Here is a 26,501-nt window from a genome sequence, read left to right on the forward strand (position 1 = left end):
ATATCAGCCCCATGTTTCCAGTGATGCTCCTTCAGATTTTAGGCAACATGTATCAGGTAAATGTTTTTGTCCTTTTATTTCTCCATTTTAAAAAGGAGTCTCCATAAAAAGAATCCCTTTTAAATTCTTTTAATTAGATGTGAATTTTTATATTCAGCCCAAGTACATCTTATTTTCTTTCATCCGCTCAGGAACATTTAAGTGTCTCTGTGGTGCCAATATGTGGGTTAGATGTGGAGACCATAGGGTGGGACACACAAGGTTGAGTGGTGGAGGTGGTGGTGGTGGGGCAAGTGACCAAGAGTTCATAGTACAGCTGGAGAGGAGTAAGCATCTTAACTACAGGATGACAGTGAAGTGTGATGAACACAGTAAAAGGGACATGTAGAAAGGGCCACAGGAGCAGGAAAGACCTTGCCAAAGGGGCCAGAGGGTGTACAGTAAAAAAAAAAAAAAAAAAAAAAAAAAAAAAGACATTTGAACTATATCTTTGAAAGTCAAAATTTAGCCATATAGAGACACAAAATTCTTTCCAAAGTAGAACGTTGGCTAACGCTCTTCCCATATTACTCTGATTAAAATGGTCCACCTAAACTTGTTATATGGCTCCTCTGTCATTACATCATCCCACTGCCTCCTCCCATAGCTGGCTGGGCTATGACTACCTTTCCAGGGCATTCCATGTGGCAACCAAAGGAAGTGCAGGAAGTGGGGACAGCCTCCCTCAGAGATGGGGCTGTTCCCTGGCAGCCCCCCACCCCCCATCACATTACCCCGGGCTCCTCCTAGAGCATGGGAGAGTCTTTCGTTTTAGGATTTGGTGGCTCAACAGGTTTGGCAGGACTGGGAAAGGGGAGGCTTCCTTGGGTTCTATTGCCAGGAGAGGACAGGAAATTCAGCAGGTCAAACGGCAAAGGCAAAACCACCGTGGAAGGTCTGTCTGTGGACAGGGACTGGAGGGTGTGCAGGTACCGCAGCTGGACCGCGGCCGGGGTGGCTGCCAGAATCTCGGCCGCCCTTCTCAGGGCCTCGGACGCGGCCTTCTCCCCTTCCGCAGCGATCACCTGGAGAGCAGACGGGAAGACAGGTGAAGTGACTTTTCCTCTTGCTTGTCCCGGCTGTTCAGCACCGAGCGGCTGCCTTCTTTCTCAGGGGCCTTGATCTGGGGGAGGTGGATTTCACTGTTCGTTGTGACTTAGGGCGGAATTCGTCAAGGGCCCTGACAAGCACAGTGACATGTCAGGGGAGTTACTGATTATGTCTGCCGGGCCTTGAAAGATTAGTAGGGTTTTGCCATATTGAGAAAAAGTTGGCCAGCATTCTAGGCGAGGACGTGGAAGCCTGAAGTGAGGAGACGCCTAACCAGGGCAAAAGGAACGAGTGAACATTTCAGAGGAAAAAGCACTAAGCTCACAGCCCAACTGCCACCTTCAAGTGGACAAAGAAGACTAAACTCAGATCTAGAAGCAACTCTGCCCAGAGGACCACTTTCTTCCCCTTCCTCCTCTCAACACAGCAGGGTTAGTGAGCTCTTCTGTGAGCAGGTTCTTCTTCACTTGCTTCTTGTTCTTGAAGAGAAACACGTCTCCCTTCCAGTCCTCCTATTCCTTTTCCCAACACCTCTCCCACCCCACCTCGATCCTCAGGAGCTGCGGGGAGCCACATCTGTGCGGCCCACCGGCATGCCTGACTAGGGGCTGAGTGGCACGAGCTTCTCTGGGTCCTGAGGGAACCAGGCCTCATCAGGTCAGCTCCCCACAGCCTGCACAGAGCTAGGGATGCGGGTCTGGTGTCATTAACTTGCTAACACAGAGGAGATAGGTGACTGATGTTACCTTGGGAAAGATGCCAGCACGAGAGCAGAGGGATGGAGGGTGAGGAGAGATGCCTTGAGGGAGAGAGAGTAAAGGCCAGACCCAGGAAGGAGGAGGAGGTCACTAGTCCCAGTAGCTATGGAGAGAGGGTGTCCCAGCAAAGGCCATGTGGCATTAGTTGGGTGGCTATGAACACACTTTAAGAGAAAACTTTTAACAGAGTGGGGAGGGGGGCACAAGCCAGGTTCTTCCGAGCTCCTGGGTGAGTGGGAGGTGAGAAGCAGAGGGGCAATGCTCTGCTACAGCAGGCCATGGAGCATGGGGGTGGGAGGCGGGCCCGCCTGACGCTGGCTCACCCGCACTTTGGCCTGTCTCTGCGCTTCGGCTTCCACAGCCAGTGAGTGCTGAAGCCCTGCCGGCAGCCTTACATCCTTACTGGAAAATAAAGAGTTGTTATTTCAGGAGGAACAGCAAATCCTGATCTATCAGGGTGTGCTGTCCCTAGACCTCGGAGCAGATGGTGGCCAGGGAAGGGCAGCTCAAGAGTAAGTGCCTCAAATGCACACTTATCATTATCACTGATGTCACAGTAGAGCTTTGGTTTGCTCCGTACAAGAGGAACACATTTTTTTGTTGTTGTTAATGGATTATTATGATTTTTCCCATTTAAGGTTTAATCTTTTTTAAAAAGATTTATTTATTTATTTATTTATTTATTTATTTATTTATTTATTTATTTATTTATGAGAGAGAGAGAGAGAGAGAGAGGCAGAGATACAGGAGGAGGGATAAGCAGGCTCCATGCTGGGAGCCTGATGTGGGACTCGATCCCGGGACTCCAGGATCACGCCCTGGGCCAAAGGTAGGCACCAAAACGCTGGGCCACCCAGGGATCCCCATTTAAGGTTTAATCTAAATCCCAGCTATTAAATTTGAACAATGAAAAACAGCCTTGAAGAGCCATACGATTAAGAACAAGGGATGTCATTGACGTTTATAAAGAAATTGATTTTGAAAAGAGTAGAACTGACCAAGGAAGAGCAATACTTAATGTATTATGTAGAAGATACAAAATTGTATTTTTATCCTGTATATAAGTATGAAAATGACATAGCTAGAAAACAATTTGGCAGTTCCATGGGAAGTTAAACATAGAGTTACCATATGAGCCAGTAATTCTACTGCTAGGGATATTTAAAAACATGTTCATACAAAAACTTGCACTTGGATGGTCACCACGGTATTATTCAGAGTAGCCCTAAAGTGGAAACAAGCCAAATGTCTATCAGCAAATGAGCAGGTAAACCAGGTGTGTTGTATCCACACACTGGGATATTATTTGACTATCAAAAGGAATGATGTTGATTCAGGTTTAACCATGGATGAACCTTGAAAACAACATGTGCAATGAAAGAAGCCAAACACAAAAGGCCATATAATATTGACTGTATTTGTATGAAATGCCCAGGCTAGCCTAGTGCAGAGAGATTAGTGTTGTCAGGCTAGGGGGTAGGGGAGCAACGAGGAGTCCCTGCTTGATGGGTGTGGGCTGTCATTTTGAGTGATAAAAATGTTCTGGAATTAGTAGTGATGGTTACACTCCTCTATGAATATAATAAAAACAGTTGTACTTTAAAATGCTTATAATGATGAGTTTTTATGTTATGTGAATTTCATCTCAGAAGAATTTTTTTTAATCCATGGAGAGAAAATTTTGAAAGTAATCTGCCTAAACATTACAGTGGCTGTGTTATGGCTATGTGTGTTAGGTAATTTTCTTTGTTCAAATTTATGCCAATGTGGCTACAGTACTCAGCTCATTGAAAATAATTTTTAGGGCAGCCCAGGTGGCTCAGCGGTTTAGTGCTGCCTTCCGCCCAGGGTGTGATCCTGGAGACCTGGGATCCAGTCCCATATCGGGCTCCCTGCATGGAGCCTGCTTCTCCTTTTGCCTGTGTCTCTGCCTCTCTCCCTCTCTCTCTCTCTCTCTGTCTCTGACTCTCTGTCTCATGGATAAATAAAATCTTTAAAAATACTTTTTAAAATTATTTTAAAACAAAACCAAAATATTTCCCTTTATCATATTGTTCTTCTTGCTTAATTTCCTACTCACATTTCTGTTCTCTCCACTTTGATTCCCCAAATACAGGTCACTGAATCCAAGGCAACCTGTGGAGAGAAGAGGTGAGATGTCAGGGAGAACTTTCAGGTAAGAGCAGGGCCCCCCTATGCCTTCATGGCCATTGTTCTGTACTGAGAAAGTACATTTCCTCTGAAGAGGCATTCCTTTCCTGTTTTGTTTTAACATTACAGTGCCTTGCAAAAAGTTGCTTAACTTTGGGGCACCTGGGTGGCTCAGCTGGTCAAATATCTGACTCTCAATTTCGGCTCAGGTCATGATTTCAGGGTTGTGAGATCAAGCCCCAAGTTGGGCTCCATGCTGACTGTAGAATCTGCTTAAGATTCTCTCTCTCTCTCTCCCCCCTCTATATCTCCCCTCGCTTGTGTGCTCTTTCTCTCTCTCAAAAAAAAAGTTGCTTAACTTTGCATAGTGCCACTCAAGAAATACTTGTGGAGTTAAGGGTGGTATGGTAGGCTGAATAATGGCTCCCCAGACATCCATGTCTTCATCTCTGGAACCTGTGAATGTTACCCCAGAAGAGACCTTGCAGATGGAATTAAGTGAAAGGATCTTAAAAATGGGGAGATGATCTAGGATCTTCCCAGTGGGACCCAAATGCAGTCATAAGTGTCCTTTTAAGAGGGAATAGAGGGGGATCCCTGGGTGGCACAGTGGTTTGGCGCCTGCTTTTGGCCCAGGGCGTGATCCTGGAGACCCGGGATCGAGTCCCACGTCGGGCTCTCAGTGCATGGAGCCTGCTTCTCCCTCTGCCTGTGTCTCTGCCTCTCTCTCTCTCTCTGTGACTATCATAAATAAATAAAAATTAAAAAAAAAAAAGAGGGAATAGAGGGAGATGTGACTACAGAAGAGGAGGAGAAGGTGATGTGATTCTGGGGGCAGAGTTTGGAGGGATGCACTGTGATGGAGGAAGGGGCCATGAGCTCAGGAAACAGACGGCCACTAGAAGCTGGGAAAGGCAAGGAAATGAATGCTCTTCTCGGAACCTCCAGAAGGAAGCAGTTCTGCTGACTGACACCTTGACTTTGGCCCACTGAAACTGTTTTTCGACTTCTGGCCTTCAAAACTATATGAGATTCAATTGCTACCATTTTAAGTCACCAAGTTTGTGGTAATTTGTTACAGAAGCAATGGGAAACCAATACAGATGGTGCACTTGTTAAATCTGTTTTAAGATGCACTTATTAGAGAACCAGAGTCTAGTCTCTCCCAAATGGCTTTCAGTTAGAGGTGCTTCCTTCCTGCTGGTGGCATCCAGAGAACATTATCTGACTGGTGTGTGACAAGCCTTGTGCTGGTGCTGAGAACAAAGAGATGCAGAAAGTATGATCCCTGTCATTACGGAGTCCATAATTTACAAAGACAAATATGTACATACATAAATTATAATTCAGTGCAACAAAGGCAATTTTGTGTGTCCAGAGTCCACAGCTTGTCCTTTATCCTTTAGAGGGGAGGGATGAACAGAAGAGAGGTTAAGGTGGCTGAGGGGGAGCCCGCTGGAGTGGTTTTTAAATTCCAGAGCAGCAACTGCCTGTATCCCTCTTGTTCTAACTTTTTTTTGTCTTTTTAGGTTCTTTTGTTTTCTGAATTCTTGCCTTTTCCACCAAGTTGCTAATCTCAGTCAAAGATGTTTAGGTACTTCACCTTCTAAGATGAGTGATTGCTCAGGCCCCATCAGGCACAACCAGTACCAATACCTTTGATCCTCCAGCCCTTCTGTTGGAGGTCCTGCTTTTGTTAAGACAACATTCCTACCTTCCTAACTCAATTCTGGGCCAGGGTGCCTATGGCCTCCGCGACAGGGTCCCTCATTGGTGGTAATGGCCATTTGACCAGCCAGCTGCCCGGTAGCCAGCTTTGTTCTTGCATCTCAGTATCTTTGCCAAGTTGCCTTGGGAAGAATGGAAGATGCCCATGGTGGCCGTGAGTGAGGTGACTGAAGTTGCTGCCTGCCGGCTGGCTGACACTGCCCATGAGGCACTTCCTCCTCAATTCCTTTCCTAATTTCCCATGAATTAAATCTCAATGACTGATTGGGAGATAATCATGTAAGGGTCTGTGACATTTTCTTTTTAGCTGAAAGTCTTATTTGAACTTACCATGTAGCTTGGACTGTTTCCCCAACTAGACTGTAGGCTCCTGGGAGCCATTCCTTCTCACCTCTGTCTGACCCCCACCTGTCCTGTCTGGCCCCGTCCTCCCCGCCAGCTCTTGCTCCCACCGCTTTGTGCCATGTGGGCACTTTCCAATGAGTCTAGAGCCTCTGGGGTAGGATTGAGGGCAAAACCTGTGGCAATGACTGACTAGTCATTACCAGATTGACTCACGGTCAACCTGACAACCTCTCAGTCAGCTGCCAGCTCCTTGAAGGATGGTACCCTCACCAGTGAATGCCTGCCAGATGTTTCCATGGCATGCGCTTCAATAAATGGCTGAAGAAGAAATGAATAAAATATGAGGAGGTATTTCAACCTATTTGATAAGTTTATCTGAGTACCTTTAGATCTTGGGCAATGCTTTTCCTCTCTAGAAGAATTTCAGTGAGGGATCGATGTGCTAAGAGACGCTTCATGGTGGTCTGCATAAGAAATTGGATGGCTTTGGACACATGAGCAAGACTGCTTAGGAGAAGAGAGGCATTTTCCATTCGGTAGTAGCAGATGGCATCTATCTCCATGATAAACATATCTTTGGTCACAACCTAGGTAGAAAAAAGAATTTGGATAACAGGCCTTATTTTAGGACTCCCTTCCCAGGTGGGGATAGTGAAGCTAAATGTGTTTAAGGGATGGAACACCTGGGTGGCTCAGTTGGTTAAGCATCTACCTTCGGCTCAGGTCATGATTCCAGGGTTCTGGGAGCCATCAGGCTTCCCACGGGAGCAGGCTTTTCCCTCTTACTCTGCCTGCCACTCACTCTACTTGGGCTCACTCTGTTTCTGTCTCTGTCAAATAAATAAATAAAAATCTTAAAAAAAAATAAATGTATTCAAGGGTGATTTTCTCAGTAATATTATAGGGGGGAAAAAGAGTTTTGGGCCCACCATTTTATTTGAAATAGATGTGTTTTTGAAGATTATGGAGTTTTTTTTTATTAAATACACTAAAGAACTCACAATTGAAAGGAATCCTGTTGTAAGTAGTTTTGTAAAAATATCAGGAATAGGGGCAGCCCTGGTGGCGCAGCAGTTTAGCGCCGCCTGCGGCCCAGGGTGTGATCCTGGAGACCCAGAATCGAGTCCCACATCGGGCTCCCTGCATGGAGCCTGCTTCTCCCTCGGCCTGTGTCTCTGCCTCTCTCTCGCTCTCTCTGAATGAATAAATAAATAAATCTTTAGGAAAAAAAAATATCAGGAAGAATTTCCTTAGATGCAAACATTCAGTTAATTGTATATCAGGTCCTTTTAACCCAATGCCAAAAAAAAAAAGTGCTAAAGGACAAGCATCTTCTGGGAAATAAGCACTCTGATATGTTGCTTTCTGAGTGTACACCAGAGGGCAGACTGGTGCTAACACATCAAGAACCTAAAAGCTGCCTAGTCTCAACATTTCCATTTTTAGACACTTATCACAAGGACCTATTTTAAGGGTTTAGCTGCAAGGATGTCATTCACAGTGTTGCTTATTATGATAAAAAATAAGAAATAAATTAATATTCACAATAGGGAATTGTGTATTGTGGTATAACCATACAATGATATACTATGTGTCCATTTAAAACAAACGGGTAGTGGGGAGCCTGGGTGACTCATTTGGTTAAGCGTCTGTCTTTGGCTCAGGTAATGGATCCCAAGGTCCTAGGATCAAGCCCTACGTCAGGCTCCTTGCTCAGCAGGGAGTCAGCTTCTCCCTTTGCCACCCCCCCCCCTTGCTCATGCTTGCTCACATGTTCTCTCTCTCTCTGAAATTTAAAAAAAAAAAAATCAAAAAAAAAAAAAGGGGGTAGAGGGGTGTCTGGCTGGCTCAGTTGGAAGAGCGTGCTACTCTTGATCTCACGGTTGTGAGTTCAAGCCCCATGTTGGGTGTAGAGATTACTTAAAAATAAAATCTTGAAAAGAATAAAACAAAGGAGTAGAAACATAGCTAATACATGAAAATGTGATCACAACAGAGTATTGAGTGAAAAAAGGTATGTTATGAAATAGTATGATATGTATACCTGTCTGTAAATATAACCACATACATAGAAAAATTTGAAAGGATACATTCCAAAGTATCAACATCTGTCTATAGAAAATAAGATGAGGGGAAACTTTTATTTCTTCCCTTCATATATTTTGTTACCTAAAATAAGCCTTTTAAAATATATATATAATTTCTATTTAAAATTTCTATCTACCAAAAGAAAGAATAAGAAAGAATTTCAAACTGGAAGTGGGAGACAATTTAGGAAAGGTTTATACATTTAAATTACTAATACAAAAATCTAGATGTTGTCTCTACTTTTAATTTTTAATTGTGGCAAAATACACTTAACATCAAATTTATCTTTTTAACTATTTTTAAGTGTACAATTCAGTAGTTATCCACTGTATGTTATACAGTCACATTGTTGTACAGTCTCCAGAACTGTCATCTTTCAGAACTGAAAGCCATTAAACAACTGCTCTCCACTTCTTCCCCCAACGTCTGTAACCACCATTCCACTTTCTGTCTCCGTGAATTAGATGACTCTGGGTACCTCATCCAAGTGGAATCATAGAGTATTTGTCTTTTCGCGATGGCTTAATTCACTTAGCATGATGTTTTCAAGGTTCATCCTGAGTAGCATTTGTCAGAATGTTCTTCCTTTTTTAGGGCTGAATAATATTCCCTTGTATGTACCACATTTTCTATCCACTCAGTCATCGATGGACACTTGGGTTATTTTTACTTTTTGGCTACCGTGAATACTGCTGCCATGAACATAGGTATACAAATATCTCTTCAAAACCTTGCTTTCAATTCTCTGGGGCATATACCCTGAAGTGAAATTGCTGGAGCCAATGGTAATTCCAATTTTGATTTTTTGAGGAACTGCTGCGCTGTTACCCATAGCAGCTGTACCATTTTACATTCCCACCAATATTGCACAACACAATTTCTCGACATCTCTGCCAACCCTTGTTATTTTGTTGGTGTGGTTTATTTTTTTTTATAGTAGCCATCCTAACAGGTGTGAAGTGGTATCTCATTGTGGTTTTGATTTACCTTTCTCTACTAATTAGTGATGTTGAGCATCTGTTCATGTGTTTGTTGGCCATTTGCATATATTCTTTGGAGAAAAGTCTATTCAAGTCTATTAGGACTCTCCAGAGAAATAAAATCTTTAGGATGTGGGTGTGCATGTGTGTGTGGGTGTGGGTGTGTGTGTGGAGAGAGAGAGAGAGAGAAATTTTAAATTGGCTCATATAATTGTAGAAATCAACAAGTCCAAAACCTTCAGGGAATGTCAACAAGCTGAAGACGCAAGAAAGAGTTGATGTTGTAGCTCGAGTCTGAGAGCAGTCTGCTGATAGAATTCCCTCTTCTCAAAGAGAGGTTAGTCTTTTTCTTAAGGCCCTCAACTCATTGGATAAGGCCCACCCACATTATGGAACATAATCTACTCAAAGTCTACTGATTTAAGTATTAATCTTACCTAAAAAATACCTTCACAGCAACATTCAGATGTGTCTGATCAAATATCTGCGTACCATAGCTTAGGCAAGCTGACACATAAAATTAACCATCACAAAATCCTTTGCCAATATTTAAGGGAGTTGTTTGCTTTCTTGTTGAGTTGTAAGGTTTCTTTGTATATTCTGGGTATTAACCCCTTATCAGGTATATTATTTGCAAATATTTTCCTCCATTCCATAGGTTACCCGTTCACTCTTTTGATCATGTCCTTTGATACACAGGAGTTTTTAATTTTGAGACAGTCCATATTTCTATTTTCCTTTCCTGCTTTTGAGCTTAAATAGTCATTTTGCCTTGGACCAGAATTGGTAGCTCAGCCATATGAAATATAGAAAAAAAGCAAAGCCCATCATTTGGCTTACCTCATGAAAGGGTATCTCCAAAGTTTGGAGACGAAGGTCAACCTTGTGGTAGGTATCAAGGCAGGGAAAAAAGAAAAAAAGGCCTAGAAGAGGGGGTAGAGAAATGACAGGTGAATGGTTAGCATGGAGATTGCTTGGGGTTCACCTCTTCAGGGTCAGGGCACATATTTCATTGCTTTCCTTAGCTTCCAACTACACACAGACATACTGGGCAATCCCACTTCTACCCCTAGCATGTTTGCAGTTGCCAAAGTAACCATATACTTTTTGTTTAATCTAGGATACTTCTGAGAGTGAAAGGAGAACATTGTTACAACTTACTCCAGGACAAAAGTGTAGACAGGGATTAACCCCAGCAAAATGGGCTACATGGTCACCTTGTCATGGTGCTGGCCACTCCAAATCTTGAGTGATATGCCTGTTTTCTTCACTAGATTTAATTCTCTAACAAGAATGTCTTATGCATTATTGTTAGTTTTAGTGCTTGACTTTCAGGTACTTTGTAAAATTATTTTTGAATCTGTGTATGTACCAACCATGACAAACTTTAGAGCCAGCAACTTCTATGTGGTACTTCTTAAAATGTGAGCCCCAGAGGTATCACAATAGCAATATCATGCTACCAGCCTCATGCACCTAATGTAACATATAGGGTCAACGTGCAATAAATATTTTTGGATTGATTTATTGAGGTTTGCTGAGAGCCACTGGACAGTGTGGGCTCCTACAAGAGCCAAAGCCTTACCGGAACTGGCAGTACCTCACAGTGCCCGGGACCTTTCTGAGGAGCAGCCCAGCAACTAGCCCTTTCTAGGCCCAAAAAAGGAGGATGCTAAAAACTAGAACCAGAACCAGATGCTCCCTGTCCTAGACTACACAGTCTGCTTCTACTTTTGTATGGACCCATCTGCTTGTTCTGATTGTCAAACTCAGATTTGCATCTTCTAGTCTAGTCTCCATTCTCTATTTGTTTCTGTAGACCTGGCTTGGAACTTGGACCTTTCCAATAGTGTGCATGGTGGGACTTTGATCCTTCCCATGCCTTTCTGGTTAGCTTGGATCCCCAACCCCACTACTAAACTTTATAGACTACCCATACTTCCATCTGTGCTTGTACCTCTGGACATCAACTCCACTTGACTACATGGTCCTACAGATCAGAAACCATGTCTCATTTATCCATCTTCATATCCCTGGCAGTTATACTGTATTTAAAACACAGTATGTGTTTACAGCAGTATATGTTTTCTAAATTCCATGAACCAAAGGCCAATTTGTCACTTGGGTGCTGGACTTTGCCAATCTCCCATGGTTCGGTCTGACCCTCTGGATTCTGAACTAGCCAGCTTTGCTCTGAGAATTCATAGCACTCTAACCAAAACATATTCTGCTCAAACTAGTGCCCAGCCATGGGTCCTAAGCCTACTTTCTACTCCAGCCAGCCTGGCCGAGGCATTTGACTCTCTGCACCCATCCTCTCTCTTGGCCACTGTGACCTCGGAATAATGCTCTCTGAAGAATCTTTCATAAGTTGTATTACAAGTAACAGATTAGAAAATGCAGATATTGTAAATCAGATATGAATTATACTTCATATAATCTGAGGTCCATATTACAAATACGCATGGATTGAAGAAATTGGCAAGTCTATTGGGGGGTAAAAGCATGTTTCATACCAGGGCCTTTAGCTCTTCCGGGAAGCAGATGTCCCAGTCGAAATATTATTACTCTCTCATACTCCCGTACAACCTAAAGGAAAAAATTATACTTTTGAAACACTCCAAGAAAGAAAAATAAAGTCTTCAAAAGGCCGTGACACATAAGAATGATCCTAGATACCAGAAAACTTTAGTTTCAAGAACCAAGAAAAAATGTATATTAATATTTGGATTTCCAAAATCTACACTTAGTAAGTGCAGAACATCAGAAATCAGTGAAAACATATTGGCCATCCTCATTTTTAAGCTCATGAACAGAATTTCGATTAAAGAGTCATGATTACCTAAAACATAATGCTTCTACTATGTCCACATATCTAAATCAAGAAAATCACAGCATGTGTAATCTCGTATTTTGCTGTGACTTTGGAATTATTAGATTTTATATGTATCACATATTAACTATTTAGTAGAAAGAGTATATTTTAATACCTTTTGTAATATTTGTTTCAAACTGCAATTTCTGGGACACCTGGGTGGCTCAGCAGTTGAGTGTCTGCCTTCAGCTCCGGGCATGATCCCGGGGTCTGGGATTGAGGCCCACATCGGGCTCCTTACAGGGAGCCTGCTTTTCCCTCTGTCTATGTCTCTGCCTCTCTTTGTGTGTTTCTCATGAATAAATAAATAAAAATCTTTAAAAAAAAAAAAAAACAATGAATGATAATGAATGCCTAGATTTGGTTTCTAGAATAGGCCCAGGCACCTCCAATTTCTTGGTTCTCTGGCATTACTTATTTCTTTTTTGCTTTTATTGGAAGCAACAAAATCTTCCTAGAGATGCAGAGGAGCCTGACTCCTTTGATATCTTGCTCAAATGTTGCACATCATTCTGCTTTAGTATCCTCTACTTGATTGACTTCTAGGGTTTGCCATCTTTTTTCCCCCCTAATGATTTATTTAATTATTTGAGAGAAAGAGAGAGAGAGAGAACACAGGTGGAGAGGCAGAGGGAGAGGGAGAGAGAGAATCTTCAGGCAGGCTCCCTGCTGAGTGCAGAGCCTGATGTGGGGCTTGGTCCCAAGATCCTGAGATGGTGACCTGAGCCAAAATCAAAAGTCAGCTGCTTAACTGACTAAGCCACCCAGTGCCCCAGACAAAGTGGAATTTAAAAAAAAACACGCAAAAATGTGCTGGTGGTAAAGAGGGACAGTATAACAATAAAAGGGTCAATGCATTAGGAAAGTATAACAATGATGAACATATATGTACCTAAAAATAGAGATCTAAAATACAAGAAGCAAAAACCAAAAGAACTGAAAGGATAAATAGACAATTCAAGCAACAGTAATAGTTGGAGAATTTAATATTCCACTTTCAGTCATGGAGAGAACAACTAGCCAACAAGGAAATAAGACTTGAACAACACTATACACAAACAACATCACCAAAATACACTTTCTTCTCAAGGACATATAAAACATCTCTAGGATAGATCAAATGCTAGCCATAAAACAAACCTCAATAAATTTAAAACTATTGAAATTACATAAAGTATATTATCTGATTAGAATAGAATGAAATTCGAAATAATTAAAAAGGAAATTTGGGGAATTCACAAATATATATAAACTGAACAACACACTCTAAAATGACCAATGGATCATAGAAGAAATCAAAAGAGAAATTAGAAAATATTTTGATCTGAATGAAAACAAAGACAGACACCAAAACATATGGGATGCAACTAAAGCAGTGCTCAGAGGAAAATTTATAGCTATAGATGTCTATGATAAAAAAAGAAGAAATATCTCAAATAAAACTGGGTCTATCTTAAGACTCTGGAAATAGAAGAGCAAACTAAACAAAACAAGCAGAAAGAAGAAAATAAGGAAGATTAGAGTGGAAATAAATGCAATAGAAAACAGAAAAACAATAGAGAAAATAAACCAAAAGTTGGTTCTTTGAAGAGATCAACAAAATTGACAAATGTTTAGCTAAATGGACCAAGAAAAAAAAAAAAAAAAGAAGACTCAAATTTCCAAAATCAGGAATGAAAAAGCAATGGCAGGAACATCACTACTGTCCTTACAGAAAAAAAAAAAAAAAAAAAAGATTATAAAGAAAATACTATAAACAACTATATGCCTCAAATTAGATATAACTTAGGTAAAATGGGCAACTCTTAGTATAGATGCAACTACCAAAACTGACTTCAGAAAACAAACAAACAAACTGAAAAGACCCAAAAGTAAAGACTAAATTAGTAGTTTTGAAACTTCCCATAGAGAAAAGTTCAGGACCAGAAACCAGATGGTTTCACTGGTGAATTGTGCCAAACATTTAACAAGGAAGTAATGCCAGTTCTTCATAAATTCTCCCCCAAAACAGAAATCTCCCCAACTCCTTCTGTGACGCCAGTATTATCCTGATACCAAAACAAGAGAGAGACATCATGAGAAAACACTGATCAATCTCTTTTATGAATATAGATGTAAACCCCTCAACAAATTACCAGCAGCCTGAATCTGGTAACCTATAAAGAGGATTAGAGACCCTACCAACCAAGTGGGATTTATACTAGGAATACACAGTTGGTTTAACATCCAAGGTTGAATGAATATAACACGTCATCTCAATAGAATAAAGGGCAAATCATCTCAATGGATGCAGAAAAGGTGCTGGATAAAATTCAACACCGTTTCCTGAAGAATGAGGAGGGGGAGGAGAGGGAAGGGAAGGCAGGAGGAGGAAGAGAGGGGCCTGCATGAAGAGCACAATCATCGATGGCTCCAGCAGCAACTATAGGGTTCCAGCCAAGCACATGCTCTTCCGTGGCAGCTCCAGCCAATGATAACAATGGCAGGGGTACTTGGGCCTGGCCATTTCTGCCATCACAAAAAATCCTCTTTAAGTGGATTCTGCTCTGGAGTTCCCTTTCAGGCTGGACGGTGCTGCTGTGGAGCTACCCCACAGTCTGAGGCTCTTTCCGTTCAATCCTACCTTCACTTCTGATAACACAGGTGTCAGAGCTGCATCACTCTGAAGGGTTTCTCTGCCTGTTATTCTCTCTCTGCTTAATCGCTCACAGGCCATGCCTCCCAATAAATCCCTTGCATTTCTAATTCCGCTTGGCATGTGCTTCCTGAACAGACATGGTCTTCGTTTGCTTCAAGGACACGTGTGGGTAACCACCCATGGGCGGTTCATCATTCATGGTATAGAAGCTGCCAGAGATGTTTCCGGAAGGGCCAGAGTGGACAGCATCATCTGTTCTGGACTGATCTCTGTGGTGCAGAATGCAGATGACCGAGACAGAGGCCCTGAGCTGAGGGCCGTCAGTCTAATGGGAGACGCAGGTGTTGGCAAATAGTATACACACACGGTAAGTGCTAGAATGGATGTGAAAGCAGAGACACACAAGAACACAAGGAAGGAAATGATAGTCTGGGGGAGTCAAGGAAGGCTTCAGAGTTATGTGTGTGCAAGGTCAGAAAGGAGTAAGAGCTCTCCTGGCAGATGAGTGGGGGCGAGGCCATTCCATGCAGAACAGACAGCCGGTACCAAACACAGAAGACTGGACCTGAGGTCAGTGAGAGGCTCCAGGACATTCCTTATTGGGTTGTCCTGGAATCTTACCTTTATGCAGAACCAAATGGAAACAGGGAAGGTCACAATGATGAAGAGCAGGGATGTGAGGACAAGAAGCCACTCACAGGCCCCTAAACCTGAAGACTTGGTACCTGAAAATAAATAAATAAATAAAAGAATAATACATATAATTAATTGTATTGGAACATATTCACCATATTTACTGACCAGGACTTCTTGGTCTAGTTCTTGATAGCAGGGTCAGAGCAGTATGCAGACTTTGCTGGAAATTCAGAGTGAGTTGGATATCAGTGGTCAGTTCACATGATGGGACATTGTCTGTGAGGGATTCTGTGGGCCTGTGGAAGGTAGAACAGGCTTCTGGAAAGGCAGTAGTGGGGAACCTGTAATAAGCACGGACTCTGGGCAGAAGGTCTGGGTTCGAGTTCTGACTCCACCATTTTCTGTCAAAAAAATGACCTTAGGCAAAGCACATGACCTCTTCAAACCTGTCTCATCTACAATGGGGATGCTAACTATCTCATAATAACTATCGCGCAGCTCTCTCATGAGGTATTTTTCATAGCGTTGATATAAATATGAAGTGATGTCTATACATAAAAATCAGTGAAGTGTGCTTATCATGTATCAGGTGTTGAATTTGAAGTGATTCAAACCACATGTGTGCAGAGGCTCATCTTCCCTGAAATGACTTCCCCATCTACTTCCTGCCCCAAATGTCTGAAATTCCACTATTTAGAGTCTCTTCTTTGGATTAGGGTGTGGTTCTCCAGAGAGTCTTTGAAAAATCATTTCTATGGGATAATATTAGTGGAGTAGTGTCCGTAAATAAAAGTAATGAGGAACCAGACTGCAGAACATCCAGGTTGCTTGAGTGATAAGTGAAAATGTTTCAGGGAAAGTTCATCTCAAGAACACAAACCTCTTGGGTTACTTATGTTGCATCCCCGAGGCCTAGAACAGTGCCTGACAAAATACAGGTGCTCGATAAATATTTGTTGAATTGTAAGAATGAAGGAGAAGTGGATAGAGAAAATTATTAAAATGTAATAGTTATGGAAACCTCAAGAATTGTAATCTCCAGGTACTGGGAAACTGGCCAAAAGGACACTATTTGTGAGTTTAAAAACATTGTAGAGGACTAGAAGTTGACTAAAGATTATGATGGTGAAAAGCCTATTTTTAAGGGATGGGAAAAAAAGAGGGAAACTAGTTGGTAGGTTTGAATATTTGATTTCCGTGCCTGGAAAATAATTGGAAAGGTCATCACCAAACTGATCACTTGCTACACAAGCTGCATCAGCCCAAAACCAACATTAGCGCTCAGTGCTGCAGTATGGTAGTTCCCTAAGTGTGTGCCACGGAACACTAGCCCCACAGGGTGCTCCACAAAGCAAGAGTGCCCTGGGAAAACAAGTTTAGGGAATACTGGGCACTGTGTCCTACTTCTAGAGCTCCCCAGTGTGTATCTGCATATAGAAGCTAGGGGAATCCCTGCAGTAAAGAAGCATTCTTAGCTTTGTTTAACCTGGAATTTCCCAAACATTTGACCAGGCAATGTTTTCTCTAAGGAAATTCATATTCCAGAAAATTTATTTCTCATGCAATCTATTTTGGGAAACACTACTCTATCAGTGTCACGTTAGATTTTACAATATTCTTCCTTAAGGACGATAAGGGTGCTATTGCCATGTTTAATTAGTTTACAAACATATTTCACTTGCCAGTGGTAACCACGGCAAGTAAAAATAAATTAATACACATGCAGACAAAATAGTATTTCACAAGGGAAAAATGGCCTCACAATGGCTCCATACCGTAGTTAAGGATGTGAATGAAAAACTAATGTCTATACCCCAAAGCTAACTTACAGCTTTACTCACAAAATATTATTTTCTCTTGGAAGGAGTTCCTTGAATATTCAATTTGTTTGGTTTAAGTGAATAGTGGAATATTAAATGTTCAGGCAGGAAGAGCTTTAGCTATGACCATCCTGGTAAGGTGGAGCTCCTTTCACTTGTCCCAAGTCTTAAGGAGCCTGGCTGTGGGAGCATGGTGTTAGGTGAGAAGGAGGAGGGGAGGTTGCTCCTCTTGCTCCCCTGTCCCCTGGAAGCCACAGAAGCCTCCCAGACAAGGGCTCAGCCAGGCCACCTCATCCTCAGTGGGACTTCTCATCTACTGCTGGGGTCTCGGGCTCTCGTCACTTCACAGCTTACTTAATTTCTCAGCATGTTTCCTCCTCAGTGATTCGGGAATGAAAATACTCAGTAAAACACCTAACACGTGCCTGGCACATAGTAAAAACTCCGTTCGTGTGGGCTCCCTTCCTCGCTCACCCCTGGGATGTGGTCTGAAGCACAATACTTACAAGACCTCTCTCCAGCTCAGCGATACTGTAGCCTTGAATCTAACAAACCTTTAATGACTGGAAGTTTCTGACTGATGAAAGGACATCAGTTGGGCAAAACAGCATTACCATGGTCCGTGGAACTGCACCCCAACTGCAGGAATCTTTGTCCGATCATAGCTTCGGTGTTCCAGCATATATGGCATTGCTGGTAACCAGGAAATGATGTTCAAATTTCACAGTCAGCAGAAAGCAATATCACACACTCTTCCTTATTGACTTTCCTTTACACTTTAAAGTGTAATGATTTTTTTTCTTCTATTCATTATAAAAAGGATTGGAAGTGGATAAATTTGTTGTCAAGAGTTGCTTTACCCACAGAAGCCAGAAAGACATCTTTCCCCATGATTCCCTCCTTTGATCTAACCTTCCTCTATTTCAGTTTGCAAGGATTCTGTTCGAATTGGGTCTATCCTCTGCTCCAAGCTTTGTGCAAAGTGCTTTGGATGGCACGTGCACGTCTCTTTTGTGGTCATCTGCCCCGGGGCATGGTCGGTTAAGGCTAGCTAGGTGAGATTTAATTATTTTTTTAATTTATGATAATCACTCACACACACACACACACACACAGAGAGAGAGAGAGAGAGAGAGAGAGAGAGAGAGAGAGAGAGGCAGGCTCCATGCACCGGGAGCCCGATAGGTGAGATTTAAGTTCAGGTTTGACTGTTCTCCCCTTGGCTCTGCTGCCACATGATCACCCCAAAGAAAATTTAAAATACCTAGGTAAGTCTAAGGGGTGAGGATATGGATAGTTGCCCAGAGCCACCAGTTCATAAATGTCTTTACTTAAATTAGGTGCCCATGTACTCTTCCTTGGCCACAGAAAGCCGCTGCGGGCCTCCCTCGCAGCGTTCGTGGTCCCCAACCTGGCCCACTCTCCTGTCGCTTCCCGTCCGTGGCTGGTGTGAGACCGACGGTGTTTAGTGGGGTGTCTGCGTTCCTTCCCATGTTCTTCGGGGCCCACCCCTGGGCGGGAGGGCGGTGGGTCTGAGTTCAGGCCTTTCATTTCCTGCGAGGTGAGCGGGTGCAGCAGGCCGCTCCGGCCTCGGTGGCTCTCGGTGGCTCTCGGTCCCCGCGATCCGACGCCCCCGGGGCACCACGTGGAAAGCCCCCCCGCCCCCCGGCCCCCGGCCCGCATCCCCGCCGTACCGTCCTCGGGCCGCTCGCCCTCCTGCAGCGCCACCACCTCGGTGCCCTCCTCGCCCGAGCCCCGGACCTCGTCCACGTCCACCACGGTGGCTGCGGGCGCGGGCGGCTCCCCCCGGCTCCCCGCGCGCTCGCGCCCCGCATCCCGGCGCCCACGGCCTCCGCCGCCCCTCTCGGCCCTCGCGCTCTTGCTCTCCCGGCGGGGGGACCCGCCGCCTCTCCCGCGGGCCTCTCGGGAGGAGCTGCGAGCCGCCCGCTCCATCCCCGCGGGCCGGAGCGCGGTGCGGGCGGAGTGGCCGGGCGGGAGCCGCGGCGGTAATGACCGGGGGCGGGCGGGACTCTGCTCACCGGAGGCGGGGCCGCGGGCCCCGGACCAGCTGCAGGCTCGGCCCCCGCCCCGGGTGCGGGCGAAGCCGGCGCGCTCGTGCGCCTCGCGGTGTTGGAGCAGGGGTTTGCACAGCGGCGGCGGGGCTGTAAAGCACGTTCCGGGCAGCCCGGGGCCGGCGGGTTAGCGCCGCCTGCGGCCGGGGCCTGATCCTGGAGCCGCGGGGTCGAGTCCCGCGGCGGGCTCGCTGCACGGAGCCTGCTGCTCCCTCTGCCTGGGTCTCTCTCTCTCTCTCTCTCTCTCTCTCTCTCTCTCTCTCCCTGTGTCTCTCTGTCTCTAATAAAATTTAATAATAATAAAAAAGCACGTCCAGTTGCCTGACCCACCCGGAGGCCCGCAGATCCCCGAAGAGCTGGGGGTCTCTGCGCGCGACTTGTGGGCGTCCTAGGAATGAGAGGACGTGGTCCTCCTGTTGCGCTGGACAGAATGGGCCCACGAATTAGGGTGTCCTTCATTTAACATTAGAGACTTCTCCCCAAGCGCCCTTTTACCCCTCTGGAGGCTTCCCGAGGGCGCCTTTCCCCCTTCCCCTCGTTTATTTTATTTTATTTTATTTTATTTTATTTTATTTTATTTTATTTTATTTTATTTTATTTTATTTTATTATTTATTTTTTATTAAGATTTTATTTATTTGAGAGAGAGCAAGAGCGACAGAGGTCACAGAGGGAGAGGGAGAAGCAGACTCCCGGCGAGCAGAGAACCTGATGGAGGGCTGGCTCCCAGAACCCTGAGACCATGACACCGGGCCACCCAGGTGCCCCCACTCCCCCACCTCATTTAGTTTACATCCTGGCCTTACTCTTTCTGACCATGCTTTGCAAGCGGTGTGGGTGTTGACAGACTACTCCTGGGAGGATTTACATTTCAAAGGTGGGGGATAGGAAAACTCTTTTAGGCTGCTTCTCTCTCTCTCTCTCTTACATTTCTTTATTTTTATTAAGTTATTATTGTGGGGGCACCTGGATGGCTCACTGGTTCAGTGTCTGCCTTTGATTCACGGCTTGATCCCCGGAGTCCTGGCATGGAGTCTTGCATCTGGCTCCCCACAGGGAGCCTGCTTCTCCCTCTGCCTGTGTCTCTGCCTCTCTCTCTCTCTCTCTTTCTCTCTCTGTGTCTCTCATGTATAAATACAAAAAATCTTTAAAAAGTATTACTGTGTTTACTAATGCTTAAGCCTATTGATGTAATGCTTCTTTAAGAATCATAGAAGAGAACAGATCTGGTTTAACTTTTGTTTTTAGGAAAGGAATGCTTTTGCCCTTGGTGAGGCTCTGTTCCCTGGCCTCCTTGATAAAGGCAGGACTTCCACTTTGTCAAGGTTCATTGGCCACCTCCATCAAGCAGCAAACTGGGGGAGCTGCCCCACTTGTTTCTGAGGAACTTTAAACATTGAATAGATTTCTCTTTTACTCTCTATCCAATCACTTGTTTCTCACTGAATGAATAACCCTTCAAACTCAAGATTTATGATTCTACTCCAATAGCTCAGATCATGATATTAGAAATTAGGTTCCTTTATTTTTATTTTTCAGTATTTACTGAGTTCACACAAGTTTTCTTCCAAAAACCCTATTAAAGAAAGGGAACCCGAAGTAACTCAAATGGCTCTGGAAAACCATTCCACTACTTTCTTCCATATATTCCAAGTTAGGCCACTGGGAACAAAATAATTACAAGATTGGTAATAGAATAATTTAAATAGATTCGTATTTTACTCTCTAAACCTCATTATTGCATGGGTTAGGTAAGGGAGGCAAATGTTTCCTTTGAGTGCCTGCCTCAGTTAATAGCTCCTGCCTAGAGCAGGATATTGAGAAAAATTCAGAAGCTGCATTTGGCCCATAGAGGGAAAAGTTTCACAGTTACTTAATAATATTCACTCAAATTAACAGTTGCAATTAAATACAGTTTATCATCCTGTAAAGATTTCCCTGTTCAGAAAAGTATGGAATCAATTGTAGAGTTTTTACTTTTTCTCCACCTTTGAGTCTGTTAAACTTGCACCCCAGTTTTTGCTCAAAGAATTGGAAGGCTATCTGGCCAAATGATAATCTCAGAACTGCACTCTATCTGCTTAATACAACAGAAGGATTTCTTGTAGGAGAAAAACTGATGCTCTACTTGGCATTAGAGCACACGCTGGGTGCTTGTTAACTCAATCTCCTTTGCCGTAGGATCATGGGTAAATTACATAACCTGTACTTCATTTTCTATATCCACACATAACAGTAATATAAGCCCCTGGTTATAATACAAGGCTGGTGGCATTACGGATGGTGATGACAATATCTGAGAAAGAGCATCACATTCCATGGGAAAAAAGTCAACCCAGCATCTCTGAAAGGTGGAGGGGTTGGGGAGTGCTGAAGTAGCAGAATGAGTCGCTCTGGCTGTACTTAAAATGATGTTGCTGTTTTCTTTTTAGATTCCTTTTTAATTGAAAGCATTGGTCATCCCTTTGTTGAAAGTATCTGTGCACATTTTTGTGCTCTTATTGCTTTACTCCTTGTTCGGATTTGTTATGAGACTGGCATCCGTGAGGGGGTTACTAGGTAGGGAGGACCAATTACAGTTGCTGCCTTTGGAGTTTGTTTCCAAGACAAAAGGTCATGGATGGTGTCAAGGCCTTCTAGATTATAATTATTCCTTCTTTAAAAAAGTATTTTATGTATTTATTCATGAGAGACACAGATGAAGAGAGGCAGAGACATAGGTAAAGGGAGAAGCAGGCTCCCCACAGGGGGCCTGATGCAGGACTCGATCCCAGGACTCCGGGATCATGACCTGAGCCAAAGGCAGATGCTCAACCATTGAGCCACCCAGGTGTCCCTAAATTATAATTATTCCTATTTAGTGTTTTGAAATTTTATATCCATATGGGTAAAAGGAAGGAATATTGACTTACACGAATTATTTAATGAGAAATCTGGAATTCATGGTCACTAGATAAAATTGCAAATCTTATCATTTTAGTGCTGGAAGAAACTACAGAGACTTAAATTTGAATTTCTCCATTTGTAGATGGCAGAGAGGCCAGGCAGGAGGGCACAACTCATGGGAACCGGACCTGGGCTTTGGCCGTGGGGATGACCATGGTGCAGGAACTATTTCTTTTTTTTTTTTTTATAATTTTTTATTTATTTATGATAGTCACAGAGAGAGAGAGAGGCAGAGACACAGGCAGAGGGAGAAGCAGGCTCCATGCACCGGGAGCCTGATGTGGGATTCGATCCCGAGTCTCCAGGATCGCGCCCTGGGCCAAAGGCAGGCGCCAAACCGCTGCGCCACCCAGGGATCCCGCAGGAACTATTTCTAAGGTAGAGAATCAACAGAATTTGGTGACCCTGTGGGTTAATGAGCGAGGGTGGTGAGGAGATAGAAGACTTGAGAAAAGGGGGATATTTTGACCTTTACAGGCTGAACAGTAGGTTATAACTGTAGGCATCTCTGCCAGACCCACTTCTCCTACCTACACTGATCTTGCACATCTATGTTCCCACTTTCTTTGCCTGGAGGTGCAGTTGTCAGCTTGTTAGGCCCAGTGGTGAGATGAGACTGATTGTTCTCTCATGAATTCACTTCACAGATACTTAGTGAGCACCTACTATGTGGTTAGCACTGCTCACCTCTGAGGATGTAAAGGTAAGATATGGTGCCTGCCCTTGGGGAATTTATAGTCTAACGGAGAAAACAGATGGGTAAACAAGTGTGATAAAGTGTATGGTATGACAGCCGGAGGTACATCAGGGTTTTTCCACCTCAGCACTATTGACGTTTTATATAGGATGGTTCTCTGTCTTTGGGGGCCATCCTATGAATTGTAGGATCTTTTGCAGCACCCTGGTTTCTACCCTATGCCAATAGTTCCCCACCCTCAGTTTCAATGATGAAAAATGTCTCCAGACATGGTCAAGTATTCCATATGGACAAAATTGCTTCTAGCGCACTGATCTCTATCACAGAAGAGGTGGTAATTCTACTTGGGTGGAGTCAGAGGAGACCTAGTTTGAGCCTTATAAGGAGATGGGCAGGTGATCCTCAGGTGGGTGTCAGGACCTGAGCCTTCCCACCAGAGGGGGCAGTAGAGAAGGCAGTATTTCATACTTGTCGGATCCTTGACAAATTGGCAAAAGAGATCGGAGAAGTAGGTGGCCCATGAAATGAAAAGTCTTTTACACCATATAAGAGAATTTGGATTTTGTAGGCAAAAGAAGCTATCAGAGCTTTGTAAGCAAGGAATAATATGGTAAGATTTGCAATTTAGAAAAGGGATTTTGGGGGCGCCTGGGTAGCTCAGCAGTTGAGCATCTGCCTTTGGCTCAGGTCATGATCCCGGGGTCCTGGGCGTGATCCTGGAGTCCCGGGATTGAGTCCCACATCAGGCTCCCTGCATGGAGCCTGCTTCTCCCTCTGCCTATGTCTCTGCCTCTCTTTCTCTGTCTCTCATGAATAAATAAAATCTTTAAAAAAATAGAAAAGTGACTTTGTCGACAAGATTGAAGGTGAATTGAAATGGGCAGGGGATGGAGGTAGAGAGACTGGTGAGGAGACTCTTCCAATAATCCAGGGGAGAGGGGAGATATGGGTTATGTTTCGATGACAATGTGGTGACTCCTAATACTCTCTGGTTAAAGTAACTGGGTGAGTGGGGCTGATGTCTAACTGAGGGGATCAAGGGAAGGAAGAACTTTTGTTTAAAGGTAGGTAGGGACAGTAAGTTCAGTGTCAGACATATTGAGCTAGCAGTGTCCATAGCATATCTGACTGAAAATGCACAGGAGACACTCGAATATTTAGAGTTGAAGCTCAGGACAGATGGTGACCAAGATCCTCATCTTTCACCATGGCTGACTGGCAGCAGCCTCCTCTGCTGGGTCCTTGAGACACATGAGCATAGACTTTCCAACCAATGTGCTCTGTTGCTGGCTTGAACTTTGGGCCCTAACCCCTAACTGGCTAGGTCTTCTACTTGACCAGTTGAGTTAGATGCTTTGTAAGCACTGAAGGTCCTCTTGGCTCTTTCCTTTAGGACTTAACAAGTTGATCAGAAAAATAAAAGTCAGATGGCTTGATCCTAGGCTCTGTGTCCTTAGATTTTGACTTATAGTCAAGAGCAGAGCTGGCCCCAGCTAACCACTTCATACTTCCTTACCTCAAGCTCCATCATAGTGCCCACTTGGCCTTTCTGGGATAAGGCTGTTCCTCGATTGTAGGTTAATCTTCTATCCCAAATCAGGAGGTATTCCTGATTGCCAACTGGGAGGGAAGATAGAGAGCCAGTGAAAGAGAACAGAGCACATGGAAAAGTGATCGTAAGCATAATATTTCAATTAGAATTTATTCCCATCACATGATTCATTTCCTATTTCTGGTGAGGATACTATTCTGTATATTACTTTGTTTCAGTGTTGGAGGGGGCGGTGGGGGAAGGAAAGAGAGAAAAGGGAGGGAGGGTGAGAGCGATATTGAGAACCTAGGGCAGTGCTTCCAATCTTTGCCCATTATGGCAAACAGAAAAGATAGTGTTTGACTAGCATCCTGGGGCAAATGAAAGGTCTCTATAAAGGACTTGGTGATAAAATTATATCTTTGATATATAATTGTGATGAAAATAAAAATGCAAAGTATTAGGGATTCAATATCAGGAGGTTTGTATACTAATAAAATATTTTTATTTTATTTATTTTTTTAAAATTTTTTATTTATTTATGATAGTCACACACAGAGAGAGAGAGAGGCAGAGACACAGGCAGAGGGAGAAGCAGGCTCCATGCACCGGGAGCCCGACGTGGGATTTGATCCCGGGTCTCCAGGATCGTGCCCTGGGCCAAAGGCAGGCGCCAAACCGCTGCGCCACCCAGGGATCCCCTAAAATATTTTTAGTTTTAAAAAAGAATCTTGAAATGGGTGAGGGGATAAAAGTTATAAACTTCTGGTTATAGAATAAATAAATTATGGATGTCTAGTATAGCATGGTGACTGTAATTAATAGTATTATATTGCATCAGAGAGTAAATCTTAAAAGTCCTCATTTCAAGAAAAGTATTTTTTTGAACTATGTATGGGAATGGATGCTAACTATATAAGACTTATTGTGGAGCTCATTTGCAATATATACAAGTGTTGAATCATTATGTTGTACACCTGAAACCAATGTTATTGTTAAATATATCTCAAAAGTACACTTTATTTTTTTTTAAGATTTTATTTGACAGAAAGAAAAAAAGCATGTTCACATGCATGTCAATGAGGGGCAGGAGCAGAGGGAGAGGGAGAGAGAGAGAATCTCCAGCAGACTCGGTGCTGAGCACAGAGCCCGATGTGGGGCTCCAACTCAGGACCCTGAGATCATGACCTCAGCTGAAATCAAGAGTCAGATGCTGGACTGACTGAGCCACCCAGGGGCCCCAAGTACACTTTATTTTTTTAAAAGATGTATTTATTTTTAGAGACTAGAGAGAGAGGGGTAGAGGGAGAGAGAGAGAGAATCTCAGACTCCCAGCTGAGCACAGAGCTGGATGCTGGGCTGGATCTTACCACCCTGAGATCATGACCTGAGTGGCAACCAAGAGTTCCTCGTCTACCAACTGAGCCACCCAGGTGCCCCTAAAGTACACATTAAATGAGAAAAAATATTCATGAGCTTGCTTCCACAAATATAAATCGTTTGAAATGGTGACATAAAATTTCTAATAAAAACGTTTAACTTTTTTAAAACATTTGTTACCATTGGTGAGAAATGTGTTCGCGCAATATTTAAAAAAGATTTATTTATTTGAGAGGGGGAGAGAGAGGGCCCAGCCTGCATGAGTGGGGGAGGGGCAGAGGGCGAGAATCTTGGAGCCGACTCCCTGCTGAGCACCAACCTCCAAGTGGGCTTGATCTCCTGATCCCTGAGATGGTGACCTGAGCCAAAACCAAGAGTAGGCCGCTTTTCAAGTTTTTATTTATTTTCCAGCTTTGAGGTATAGTTGACAAAGATTATGTATATATTTGACGGGTACAACGCAGTAATTCAGTATACATGGTGAAATGCTTAAAAAGTTTTTAAAGCCATTTTTACGACCACTTACAAATTTACACAAGTCAAAGAATCCAGTATCTTTGCCTTCATCAACAAAGGAAATTTTGACATTTCTTGTGATGATGCGAAGGCATTTCAAATCCAGTCTGCCTCTTTGGTCAGGAACATTTCCGGCAAACGAGGGAACTTTGGGGAGCAGTAAGCACCGCCCAGCCAGCCGCAGCTGGAGTGGAAGCTGCAGGAGTGCGGGGTGGAGCCCCGGCCCCGCCCCCGGCCCCGCCCCCAGCCCCG

The 26,501-nt window shown here is 43.7% G+C and overlaps 1 protein-coding gene across 2 annotated transcripts; it reads right to left on the minus strand.

The window, feature by feature from the left end:
* Window positions 1-113: 113 nt before the first annotated feature.
* Window positions 114-19,099, minus strand: NPHS2 (NPHS2 stomatin family member, podocin). 2 transcript variants are annotated; one of them, XM_077901875.1, is made up of 8 exons: window positions 18,803-19,096; window positions 15,274-15,377; window positions 11,656-11,728; window positions 9,980-10,062; window positions 6,455-6,658; window positions 3,928-3,983; window positions 2,171-2,249; window positions 114-1,064 (listed from the first exon to the last, which is right to left on the minus strand). In XM_077901875.1, exons 1-8 carry the CDS (start codon window positions 19,059-19,061, stop codon window positions 786-788), a joined length of 1,137 nt encoding a protein of 378 aa, XP_077758001.1. In that variant the 5' UTR covers window positions 19,062-19,096; the 3' UTR covers window positions 114-785. The 2 variants fall into 2 exon arrangements, with proteins under 2 accessions (XP_077758001.1, XP_077758002.1); XM_077901876.1 differs by lacking the exon at window positions 6,455-6,658 and having other exon boundaries at window positions 18,803-19,099.
* Window positions 19,100-26,501: the final 7,402 nt, after the last annotated feature.

Source organism: Canis aureus, chromosome 6 (assembly GCF_053574225.1).
Source record: "Canis aureus isolate CA01 chromosome 6, VMU_Caureus_v.1.0, whole genome shotgun sequence".
Lineage (NCBI taxonomy): Eukaryota > Metazoa > Chordata > Mammalia > Carnivora > Canidae > Canis > Canis aureus.